The sequence below is a fragment of the Panthera pardus genome, unplaced genomic scaffold (assembly GCF_024362965.1).
Source record: "Panthera pardus isolate Hobbes unplaced genomic scaffold, ASM2436296v1 HiC_scaffold_6, whole genome shotgun sequence".
Classification (NCBI taxonomy): Eukaryota; Metazoa; Chordata; class Mammalia; order Carnivora; family Felidae; genus Panthera; species Panthera pardus.
This window is the reverse complement of record NW_026526991.1, coordinates 65,050,521-65,062,825: the sequence shown is the minus strand read 5'-3', so window position 1 is coordinate 65,062,825 and position 12,305 is coordinate 65,050,521. Positions and strand designations below refer to the sequence as shown.

Below are 12,305 nucleotides of genomic sequence, written 5' to 3'. Positions count from 1 at the left end.
GTGGTGCAGACCATGTGTTCACCACAGGGCCCCCACCCCCAAGATGAACTGTTCAGAATCCCAGTCACAAGGCCCGGGGTGCTGATGGTGCATGCTGCCAGGTGGTCTTCAGACTGTATTTCGTGGGGAGAGGGGAAGTGTAGGCTAGGTCAGGTGGGCGCTCTAGACAAGTCACCCCACGTCTTACAAGCTAGGCAAAAAGGAGGCCTTCCAGGGCCCAACGTGGCTGGCCAGTGTGATGGTCTGGCTGCCACCTGCCTCACCCTCAGGTAACGCCCAGCTCCACGTCCAACAGGAAATCTAAAGGCTAGGGGGCCACAGCTGCCCCATGGCCTTTTCATGCCATGGGGAGAGTACAGAATAACTCCCAGAAGCCTAGGCCCTTCCACGCAGCCTCATTCCCGGCCTTCCCTTCCCATATGGAGAATTTCAGAGTGAGGGGAACCTGAGGTGGAAATCTGAGGTAGAAATAGGGGCAAGAAGATTGGCGGGGGGGGGGGGTGGGGGGGTGGGGGCGGGGGGTAAAGCCCAACATCTGAGGAGAGATGAGGTGGCAACAGTTGGAGAACCAGCTGTGCTTCACTTCCTGGCAACAGAAGGCTATAGACACTTAACCCCATCGACACTTCGGCCCCTGAAGCTCAGTTTGTACGTCCTATCCCACCCAGTATGTACAGGAGTTTGAGTGCATGCCCACAGCCTCCCTTGCCGCAAGCTGTCCAGCCTTCTGCCCGACCCAAGGAATCCCCCTGACCCCAGGGACCACTCGAGGCCTGTGTGTGTGTGTTGGGGGGCTGCCTCACAGGAGAACCTGAGGGAAAGTCTACGTCCCTGGGGTCTCTCATCCTGCTGCCCATGCAGCCTCCACCCACCTGTCCATCCCCGAGTCCTCCCACAGAAAAAGCAAGAGTCCAGGGCAGGGAGGGGCCTCCACATTTTATTAGGAATAGGGCAGAAGCAGAGACTGGAAGCAGAGCAGCCGAGTTCTTAACGACAGATAAATTAACCGCAGTGCGGGGATGGGGGATGGGGACCGGGCCAGGCGCTTTAATATAAAAAAACAACAAAAAGACAGACGGACGGACCCCAGAGACATGGGGCGGGGGAGGGCAGCACCATCCAGACAGCAGGGAGGACCAGGGCAGACAGAGAGAGAAGGCAACTTGACCCTTCGCCCCCAAACTCCACCAGCACGGGGACTCTGGGCTGGCCCCGCGGGGCTCCAGGGCAGGGAGCAGCCAGGTTGGGCAGAGACGGCACAGCTGGCGGGCAGGAAGCCCAGCACCACAAGATGGCTCAGCCTGAAGGGGGAGCCGGGGGCTGGGACACAGCCGCCTTGAACCCCCGGTCCCTCAGAGAAGAGCCTTACTCCAGGTGAGAGAAGGGACCAAGGGTGGGGTCTCTCCCTGAGCTGAGAGCGGTCATCCCCTCCACAGCAGCAGTGGGCAGTGGGGTGTGTCAGGGACCCCCTTCATCTTCTTTTCCATCTGCCTCCTTGGTCCCTGCAGGGAGGGGCCCCACTGGCCCCGAGGGATGGGGCGCCAGGAGAGCTGGTCCAGTCGGTGGTCTCCAACTCCAGAGAGGGACCGTAGTGCGGTGCAGCCACTCAGCCCTGACTCCCACAGGAGGAGAGTGAGTCGTAGAGGGAGTCACTGAGAGACTCTGAGGTCTCCAGACCTGGGGGGCCCCCACTGGCCACTCTCCCTTCCTCGCCCATGTCCGATGTGCTGGGCGTGCGGCTACCTCCAAACGTCGGGCCCTGGGGTGCAGGGGCTGGACGGCTGGGCTCCAGGTTCTGCTTCCGGTCCATGGGCAGGGCCTGGGAAAGGAAAGGAAGCTCAGGAGGAAGTCCCTCCACCTCCTGGTCCAGTCCAAGGGGTGCTGGGCTCTGCCCACTGATGGGGTGCTGCAGGTGGGGCTCACCGTGGTGGGGCACATTTCAGAGGAAGCGGGCTAGAGGCACCACTGAGCGTGGTCTGCCAAGGTTCTGGGGAGGGCAATAAACCCTTTCTCCAAGAAGGGTGTGAGAAGGGGCAGGTGGGTGGGCTGCCCAGAGGGGCATCCAATGTGGCTGACCCTTCATCCGCTTCCAAGACAGCGCTGTACCTCATTGCAGGGACTGGTCTCCCCACATCATCCCTCCTGCCCTCCAGGCCTGTTCCCCTTTTCCTTTTGGCCATGCTTACCATGGGGGTCCTGGGCAGCCCCTCCAATTGTCGGGATGGGCACAGGAAAGGGTCAGTGGAGCTGCCGGCTGCCCTCGCATTGGGGAAGGTCCAGTTCTTAGCCAGCTGGACAGGAGGGGGAGGGCCTGGGTCCTCACACGGATCTGCATGGGAACAAAGGGAAGGTGGATGGTGGCGCGTAAAGCTCCAGGGATGGCCCACCCTTCTACCCAGACACTCACCGTCAGGACAGGCCTGATGGCCCCGGTGGCCCGGAGCAGCAGTGAGCAGAGCGGGGAAGGCTGGCATGCTAGGGTGCCGCCCGCTCACCAGCAGTTCCTCTATGCCCGGCACCTCACGCTCCAGCGTGTGGGCGCGGCGGGGGACTTTGGTAAGGGGCGGGGGCCGAGCTGGGGGGACTCCGGGTGGGGGATCCAGCCGTGGTGGCTTTGTCTTGGGAAGATTCTTGCTGGGGGTCCCATTGCTGCCATGGTCTGGGGGTGGAAAGGTCCCAATGCCACTGTCCAGGGTTCGAGTCAAGGAGCCACAGGCTGGGGAGGGGAGGGTAAGTCAAGGACGTGAGGCTGTGGGCTCAGCCCCTCTGCCTTCTTCTGGCGTCCTGCCCCAGCCCAGGCTCCCCACCTGGTCAGGGCCCCTCCTGGCCCGACAGGCCGTCATCCCTGCCAGCCCTCCCCCCACCTCCCCTGTGCTTGGAGAAACACGTGTGGACGGCAGGCCGGGTACCCCAAGGGCAGGGAGGGGTTTAGTTCTGCGCAGCCCCGGTGCCTATCTGGTGCTTGGCACCACGACGGCACTCCGGGCCTGGCACCTGCTACAGTGACAGGACAGGAGTAAAGTGGGCAGGGGGCGAGGAAGAGGTCCCATCCTTGGCCCCTGACCCTGCTGACCTGTGAAGTGTGAGGTGGGCACTGGCTCAGCCAGGCTGTCCTCGGAGGGCATCTCTTCCCGCCTTCCCGGCTCGCTGCTCGGCTGTGTGCGGTACAGGAGACCTCAGAACCCAGTCCTCCCACCCTCACCCACAGCCCTCCCCAAGTTCTGCCGTTGGAACCCCTGAATTGTGGGTCCTAGTGTCTGCAGTCCACCAGCATGCAGTGACCATGAGTACATCCAGCAGCTTCCAGGCCCCAGGGACGGGGAACCCTCCAGGCCCAATACCTAGCCCCTCTCCCAAGAACCTACCTTTCCAGGAGGTTTTCCGCAGCCCTGAAGAGGCCCCACCAGGCCATTTCGGGGCCCACAGGCTGGCCAGGGGTTCTTGGGGTCAGAGGACACTGGCTGGAAATCGCCATACTCTGGTTTGGGCTCCCGCCAGTTCTTGGGGGGCAGCTCCTTGCCATCCACCCTACAGGCAGCAGTGCAGACGGAGACAAAGGGAAGCTTGGGTCTACCCAGACATGCTGACCTCACTCCCTCCAATGGTGCCGGGCCTAGTGGAATACCCACTGACCCCTGCCCCTGGGATTGGGGACATATCCCTGGTGGTTGCCTCCATCAACTCCTCCTGATGCTGGGCACAGGCGGAGACCCTGGGGAAAACCTCAGAGAAACAGCAGGGGCAGGGGACACGAGACGACTTCCCCAAAGTTACACAAGGCCGAGCCTAGAGACCTCTGGACACTGTTTGCTAATAGATGGCAGACTGGTCACTTCCTGGTCCACACAGGACACATCTTGCCAGCCCCAGCTGAACTTGAGCACACTTGCTGTCCAAACTGCACCCCACCTGCACCCAACCCCTATGGACATTCTGCCTCATCTGGCCCAGACGGAGCAATCCCAAGATGGGGTGTCCCCTTCTCTGAACCACAGCTCCTGCTGCTGAGTCTGTGGCAGGTGTCAATGGGCAAGACGGGAAGGGGACCCTCCTTGTTCTATAGGATAGAAAATCCCAGAGTAAGACCTTTATCAGCCCACAGTTAGGAACCAGCAGCCCCTTTAACTACCACACGCAGGCAGCATTGGAGACAAATCTAGGGAAATGTGGACTGTGAACCCCTCTTAAATGGGCCCAGTGTGTCCCACATCAGACAGCCAGAGAGAAGGGGGCACAGACCCCAGGCTTCTGATTCAAGACCCCATCTTTCCTCTGGGCCAGACCATGAACTCCCAGACACTTCGGCGGCATTTTACTTGACCTCCTACCCTTTTTGCTCTCAGGAAAAGCAGTCGCAACCCCAGGTGTGCCCATGGAAAAGCGCCCCCAGCCACTGAGCACCTGCTGACTGGTCCCAGGCCCTCACCTGTTGAGCAGCTGCTGCATGAAGGTGTCTGCGCCCTGGTACATGCCAGCCAGCTGGCCCTGCACCTGCCCCAGCCCCGTACTTGGTCCTGGCGCTGGCCCTCCGGCCCGGGGCCGGGCCCTGCTGCTCAGGTAGGCCTTCTCCTCCTCCAGTGCCCGGCGTAGGTCTTCCGCCTTAGCCATCAACTTGGAGATGTTGAGACTCTCCGCCTCCAGCTTCCGGGCTTCCATCTTGACTTCCTTCCGGAGTGGGGAGCCCCCACTGGCCCCCTCCTTGCTCTTGGCGGTCTCTGTGCGGCGGTTCAGCGCTGGCAGCTTGCTCTTCTTAAGGCCAAACCAGCTGGCGATGCTGCTGGTGTTGCGGTGCTTGGCCTCAGCGCCTGGCGCCCGCTCCTGGCCCTGGAGCCGCAGCACATTCTCCTCGATGCCCTTCATTACCTTCTCCTCGATGGCGGAGTGTGGGGCCCGCCCCTCAGGGCCTTGGCTTGGGTCAGCAGGGCTGGGTGCGGGGGACGTAGGCTGGGCGGTAGTGCTGCCACACTCTGCCCAAGGTGGGCCCTTGCTCTTGTCAGGCTTGGGGGGCTCCTTGGTAGTTGGTGGGGCCAGAGGTCGGGGTACCACCTTGGTGGGTGACTTGGAAGGCAGCTTTGTAGGGCTGCCATGGGGGCTCTTATTGGGCTTGCCAAGGCTGGGGGCTGAGGTTGGCACTTTGGCAGGGGCACGGGGTACCTGGGGGCACAGGGCCCCTGCCAGCCGGCTCTTGGCCAACTCCACTTTGGTGAGGCAGCTCCTTGGTGAGACAGGCTCCAGGTCCACCCGGGCCCCCATGGAGTGGGAGGAGTAGACTCGGGCCCCGGGGTCCCCCAGGAGCCCAGGTTCTTGCTGCTTCAGGCTGTTTGTGCCTAAGGCCACTGCCCCCCGCAAGGCCCCCTTGGCGTCTGGCCCCTCGGGAGGCCTGGGGGCGGGGGGTGCCATGTCTCCAGCGCTCTCCCCTGACCTCCCTGCTCCCCGGGACTTCTCAGTGCCAGGCCTGGCTGGCACCCCGTTTTTCTCTGGCCCCTCAGGGCCAGTCTTCAGTTTCCCTAGGGCTGCCAGTCTGTCCCGCAGAGGTGTGTAGCCAGGATCCCCAGGTCGCCGCCCTGCCCCCTGGCTGGGCTTCTTGGATGAGCTGCCTGGGGTCCTGCGGCCAGGATGGGGAGACTCTGAGCCTGCTTTGTCCAAACTCTTCTCCTGGGCACTCCCATAGGAGCAGGATTCTGGGAGGCAAGGGCTAGGAGGAGCTCCAGGACTTCTGAGGACCTCAGGGGCCCGTGGCACCTCTAGAGTTAATTGTGGGTAGGTGGGTACCTGCAGTGGGGAAGGAGGTGGCTCTGGGGAAGGCCCCCTAAAGGTGCTCCGGGAAAGGTCCAGGATGTTCTCATAGCAGGGAGATACCACAGGTCCCGGGGACAGCGTGGTAGACAAGGCCGGCTGGGGAGGTCTCAACTGTGCAGAGTCCAGGGCCACGGAGCAGGGTGAAGGACTGGTAGGCAGGGCCTGTGCCCCCTCCGGGGACAGCTCTCCTCCACCCAGACCCCTGCGGGCCAGCAATGGGGAGGGGCTGCCGTCTGAGCCGCTGTTTCGACAGGGAATTCGGGAGTTCCGGGGAAGCTGGGGGCTGAGCTGGGGGCCTCCTGGGCTGGGCACCTTCTCCGAGGCTGGAGGCAACTTCAGAAACTTGAGACCTCTGGCTGGAGAGGGCAGAAGGGGTCCCTGGGCTTCCCCAGGAGAAGGGGGGCCAATTTGGAGCTTGCTTTTCACCTGAGATGAGGAGTAGGGGTAGCCAGGCCGAGAGCCCAGGGGGGCATCACCTGCACCCATGAACATGCTGAGGAAGGGGAGGGGCCCCTGGCCCTCTGAGGTAGCACCAAAGCCCGGCCTGTGGGCCTCTGGGGTACCCCCACCCCAAGCTGACTTGGGGAGGCCTTTGGACTTGGACAGCTGTGGGGGCCCCTGGTCTGGGGAAGATGGCTGCCCAGGACCTGGTTGGTCCCCACTGAGTGGGCCTGCAGCCCCGGCCAAGAAGGCCTGTAGGTAAGACTCTGTGTCCTCAAGGAGCTGGCCCAAGTTCAGCTGTTTGCGGGCCAGGGCCCCAAGCAGGGTGTCAGGGCTGGGTGCCTCGTTGGGGTCACCTGCCTCATCAGAGGAGGAAGAGGAACTGCTGCCTGGGGCACAGGGAGGCCCAGAGCCAGTGCCTTGGGCCTGGGAGGAGACTCTACTAGGGCCCCAGGGCCGCCCAGCACCCTCTTCCTCCCCTGGGCCCCCCAAGAGGCGCTCCCAGTGTAGCAGGCCTCCCAGGCTACCAGGGCCTAGTAGCAAGTAGGGGGCCCAGGATGAGGGTTCAGGCTGGGGTGGGCCACACAGCTCGCCGTTGATGGGCTCTGGGGAGCCAGGACCCTCGCTTGGAGGCCGCCAGGGAGTGGCAGGTGAGCAAAGAAGCAAGGGGTCCGTCTCTTCCAGGGCTCTCAGCACCTCCAGGATCTGGGCTTTCTTTCGAAGGAAAGGGGACAGGGCATCCAGCGCTGGGGGCGGGGCGGCTGGGGGTCCTGGGCCTCCTGGCCGCAGCTGCTGCTCCCAACACACCTTCGGGGAGAAACGGCATGATGAGGAGGCCATGTGCAGGCCCAGGACCTGAGCTGGGAGTAACTGACTATGTCAGGGACAGAGCCGGCCTGGTTTTGTCTGAGTCGCAAAAGGAATTACTAGCTTCTCGGATGGGACAGCTCGGCTTCCTCCAGAGTCACTGAGCCCCGGTTACCCCAACTCTTCTTCCTGGTGTCCTTGGGGTTGGGTGGGTACCCCACCTCCCTTCCTGGTGATCCCAGCACCCCCCTCCTCCACCACTTCCCACCGCTGTTGGGGTCAGCAGGGTTGACACCCCTACCCCTACAACCCTGATTATCTAGGTTTGCCCCAGGGGAGGGAGGCCTGTTTTGCAGGCTCCAGAAAGAACACAGAAACTATAGAAGGGGATGTGTTGGGGCCGAGTCCTCAGTCAGTAACTGCAGGCAAGCCCAGGCCTTCTCAGGTCAGACAGCTGACCTGACCCCTGTGGAGAAGGCAACTGGGATAACTCTACTGCAAGCCCTTCCCTGTTTCTGCCCGGCTCCTTCTTGGACCCAGTCCACCTGGTGTCATGGTTAACTAGATAAGGCTCTGGAGCCAGACTGTGTCGGTTCAGGTCCCAGGTCTGCTGCTTTACTAGTCATATGAACTTCAGCAAGTTTCTTAACCTCTAAGCTTCACTGCATCACCTATAAAAGGGGATGGTCCCTATGATTAACCTTATAAAATAAATGAGACCAGGGATGCAAAAGAATAAGTCCATAATAGTTCTAGACTTGAATAAATAAGTATGTATACAATTATAAATGTATGCCAAGGGGCACCTAGGTGACTCAGCTGGTTAAGCATCTGACTTCAGCTCAGGTTATGACCTTGTGGTTCACAAGTTCGAGCCCTGCATCAGGCTCTGTGCTGATGGCTCAGAGCCCGGAACCTGCTTCAGATTCTGTGTCTCCCTCACTCTCTGCCCCTCCCCCACTCACGTTCTGTTTCTATCTCAAAAACGAATAAACATTAAAAAAATTATAAACGTATGCCAAAAGTTATTAAAAAAAAAAAAGATAAATGACATCCAGGTGTTCAGCACAGTGCCTGGCATAGGGTAAAAGCTCAGGAAATGTTAACTACAAGTCTTACTAACACCTAACTAACTTTGCTTGCAAGGCTAGCGACTGGCAGTGGGATTTTGTTCTTAGTATAAGGCTGACTGCTGAGGGCTCCTATCTGTGCCCCAGGAAGCAGCCCTTCCCCTGGAACTCCTTAGGAAACAGCAATGGAGTACCCACTGAAGAGTCTGCAGCCAGCGAAGCCCTCGACCACTGTGCCCGGATCTCCTACCTCTCTCTGTCCAGTACAGTGCCCCAGAGGCAGCGAGGTGGTCGGTCCCTCGACAGAGCTCAAGGAGGGAGAGGCTGGTGGCTCTGATGGAGGCTGGAGTGGGGTAAGTGGGATCTGCAGGGAGAGGCAGAGTTAGCATAGGGCCTTGTCTGTCCCAGGTCCTTACCCCCTCACGAAGTTAGGACTTCCCATCCAGGGTAGGAGAACATTCTTCCAAGTTTGCTCCTTCAGGGATGTCTCTTGACCTACAGTGTGGCTTTCACCACTGTCCCTATCACCTGGTCAGAGGAGCCTTGGGAGATGATGCACAGATAGAATGAAGAAGTGTGAGGCCTGGTGGCAGGGAGACGGAACTACTCTGGGGCTGTCGAGAAACCACAGGCAGTGGCAATGGCAATGGCAGGCCTAACCTCTGTGCCCATGGCGACCCCAGGACCACTCTGCTTTTCTGCAGGACCTCCTCCTTGATTACAGAGAGGGCCAGCCTCGAAGCCCCTTTCCTGTTCTGACTGCCTGTGACCCTAGCATCACAGGGATGGCTGAGACTAATGGAAAAGCATTTGTCACTGGGTCCTAGAAAAGAGATGGCAGGAGTTATCATCTCTGTCCCCACCGACTGGTCTCTGAGGAGGACAAAGGTACTACTTAAACACAGGTTACTTCTCTCTCAGTCCCTGAAAATGTCATTTCCATCCCCTAGGCATCTCCACTAGACATGAGGCAGCTTAAAACTCCCGCTTCTGTGGCGTCTCTGCTTCCCCTCTGGCCGGCGGGCTCCAGCCCAGATCCTTACTGCTGTGGCCTGGATGCTGCTAAGCATTTGTCTCCCTGACCCGGTTTGGTGCCTTTACAAATCTCTGACACACGAGGCAGCCTACAGTATTTTCTTCTTTTCATCCAAAGCATCTTTGTGCTCAAAGCCTCCGATTCCTGCTCACTGCCTAAGAAGACGAGTCTGGACTCCTCTGCCGGCATCCTGGGCCCGGCCTGCAGGACCTTCCCCGATGCCACCTCTGGTTCTCACTCACTGCTCCTTTGTAGAGCCTTTGTTCCGGCCCAGCTGAACAGCTGCTGCTGCCTAGGCTTCCCTGTGCTTCCTTCCACAGGGTATCCCTTCTCTCAACCCCAACTGTACTTTTTTTTAAATCTCCTGTCCAGCAAGGCCCGGGTCCCATGTTACCTCCTTGAGGTCCCTTCTCTGCTGGCCTCTTTCCCCTCTGGGCTCCTGGACAGTACTGTCACACTCTGCTCTGTACTAAGGCTGTCTGTAAGCAGTCCCAGCCTTCAGGGTTTATGTGCTCTGCACAGGCCACACCCCTGTCCAGTTCCATACATGTGTCGGCAAAGGAGCTGCTCACAGCAAGAGCTTAATTAACATCTGCTCAGTGGAGCTTTCATGCTAGCAAAGCACAACTTGAGAGTGACACTGATAATGAAAAAGAGCTGCTGATTATTGACTACCACTATGGGCCAAACGCTATATATTATCTTATTTCATCCTTACGACGACGTGCAGTGTGGGTATCTCGAACCTCATTTATAAGACAAAAACTGGGGTTCAGAAAGTTAAGTAATTTGCCCAGGGTCACATAACTAAGAATTAGCTAAGTCAGGGACCCAATCCAAGTGTTTCTGAGGCCAAGGTTCATGCTCTTTCCATTATGTCATGTTACCGCTGGGGGAGATAGATCTATTGCCCCAAACCCCAAGAGGTCCCAGATTTCATTTAAGGAATCAGTGACTTAAGGATGACCTACACCTCTGTTATCACTGGTCACCGAGAAAGCTGTGGACAGGGTGAGCTTGGCCAGTGTGGTTTGGGTTCTGGGATTCCAGGGTGGACTCTGGAGCAGGGACAGAGGCTCCTAAAAGACCATGGTGATGAAAAGCCTCTGCCAGGGACCAGGCTTCTCAGGGAGCCGTGGGGCATCGTGCTCAGGGTGTGGGGGGCAAGGGCTGCCCGGTGTGCATCAGACAGATACACACAGAAGGTGCTTCTCTCCTTGTCAAGGTTGGGGGTGGGCTAGAGGTGTGCTGGCGCCCCTCACACCTGATGCTCACCTCGGGTCCCTGGAGCTGCTCCTGATCCTCCCAGTCCCACATCTCACCCCGGCCTTGGGGCTACTGACAGACCGACCCCGAGGGACATCTTAACTGAGTTCAGGATTCACCCCTAGTAGCCTTCTGCTTTTCCCGGGTAAGCCAGGTGCCAGGGCTAGAATCAGGGACTAGCAGTTGAGGACATGCCTGTGTGTCAGCGGGCGAGCACTCACAACCAGGCATGCGCACAGAATGACCCGGCTGAAGTGCCTTTCCTGACCTCTCTGTGACACTAAGCACGGGGTGCCTTACACCCAGCCCCACCCCTGCCCCTGGCCAAGAAGCAGCAAAGCAGTGGCCAAAGGGGCCCCCGGGGAGCTTGAAATCATTGCATTTTCAGCCTCCACCCATCTCCCCACATAGGGCAGGAACAAGCAAGAACCTTGTCTGTCAATAAGAAGGGATGCCATCCAATTGGGCGAGGAGCACCCGGGAGGCTGGGGAAAGCCAAGCATGAAGGGACTCAGGGAGTCTCCCCATGTCCCCATCTAAGGCTCAGATCTATCAGGCCAGATGGGCCTTTCCCAGATGGCTACAGCCCCCAGAATGGAGGGGAATGGCTGTGGCCTGCTTCTTCAGGTGCTGGGAGAAAAGAAGGTGATGATGGTAGGGCTGGGAGAGGCAGGAGCTGAGGTAGGAGGAGGGAAGGAGAATTGCTTGTGCCCACCTGGGGAAGGGAGCCTGTCGTCAGCTGGAGTTTCTGCTGGAACAGGGCGCTGAGCATCTGGTTCTGCCGTTCCAGGTCAAACACCCTCTTCTTCAGCTTGATGCACTCCTCCCGCAGGTCCTGCCACCGCCCAAGGAGGCCAGGGGAGGGTGGCGGGGAGAGGGCGAGTGGTATGAGCTCAGTCTCCTTCATCAGAGTGGCAGCACTCCTGCTGGGCATGCCCTGCCCCCACGGCCCCCTTCTATGGAGATCTGAGCCTGCCTGCCTATGTGTATAGCTGTCACATTGTCTGGGGATGGTAAACTCCCTAAAGTTTATCACCCTTGGTGGGAGGTAAATCCTATTCCCTTTGGCATCCTTCCCATCCCTGGAGCCAACCCCCTGCCTCTTAGAAACCACATCAAAGAAAGGCCCATATAAGGCAGAGGAAGACCTGGGGGTCAGAGTGGCTCATAAGTCAAGAAGTTCCCACAGTACTTGAGTAAATATTTAGGTGACACCTTGTGCTCACAATATTAACACTGCTGTCAGGGCCATCACAATCTGGAGAAAACAGCTCGGGCCAGGATAAGGGAAAGAGTCAAAGCCCAAATCAAAGTTACCATAGCTCAGAGACCTGGCCTTACCTAGCCCTCCTCTGCCTCCAGGTAGAACAGTATGGACCTGTCTGAGGTGGGGAGAGGGGGCTTTGTTGGAGGGTCAACAGGCCATTTCCACCAAGCTCCCTCCTCTAGCCCCTATCTGAGTAGGCTCAGGGGTCCCCAGGAAGGACTTCCCCTGCTTGACCCAGGGTCTCTCCCCAGGGCGTCTGGGCTTAGGGGTAAGAATGTCTCCCATGGCTGCTTACCTTTTGGTTTAGCAGCGCCTGTACCACGTGGTTGGCAACCTGGGGACAGAAAGCCCAATAGAGAGCCATCAGCCCATGAACCTCTGCCTGGAGCATTGACAACCCATGCTCCCCCCACCTCCCGATATCCCCCAGCATCAGTCCCAATGGAGACACGACAGACCTCATCTAGACAGCGCTCATAGGTCTCCCGCTGGTTTTCATTGGCCTGGGCAAGCGCCGAGTTCTCTGCCTACGGGAGGAAGAGGGCAAAAAAGGGCTATGGGATCATTTGTCTGCCAGGGAAAATTCCTTTTGGAGGAAAGAGAGACATGGAGACTACTA

The 12,305-nt window shown here is 59.0% G+C and overlaps 1 protein-coding gene across 6 annotated transcripts in view; it reads right to left on the bottom strand.

Moving 5' to 3' along the window:
• Positions 1 to 917: 917 nt before the first annotated feature.
• The window catches only part of NCKAP5L (NCK associated protein 5 like), a 32,665-nt gene continuing 21,277 nt past the window's right edge, over positions 918 to 12,305 (bottom strand). For all 6 annotated transcript variants that reach the window (XM_053894608.1, XM_053894607.1, XM_053894606.1 and 3 more), the window contains 10 exons: positions 12,145 to 12,213; positions 11,982 to 12,020; positions 11,135 to 11,254; positions 8,368 to 8,481; positions 4,427 to 7,047; positions 3,366 to 3,528; positions 3,074 to 3,155; positions 2,408 to 2,716; positions 2,187 to 2,329; positions 918 to 1,819 (listed from right to left, as the gene is read on the bottom strand). In XM_053894608.1, coding sequence (XP_053750583.1) covers positions 1,607 to 1,819; positions 2,187 to 2,329; positions 2,408 to 2,716; positions 3,074 to 3,155; positions 3,366 to 3,528; positions 4,427 to 7,047; positions 8,368 to 8,481; positions 11,135 to 11,254; positions 11,982 to 12,020; positions 12,145 to 12,213 — 3,873 coding nt within the window. In that variant the 3' untranslated portion in view covers positions 918 to 1,606. The remainder of the gene's footprint in view (positions 1,820 to 2,186; positions 2,330 to 2,407; positions 2,717 to 3,073; positions 3,156 to 3,365; positions 3,529 to 4,426; positions 7,048 to 8,367; positions 8,482 to 11,134; positions 11,255 to 11,981; positions 12,021 to 12,144; positions 12,214 to 12,305) is intronic.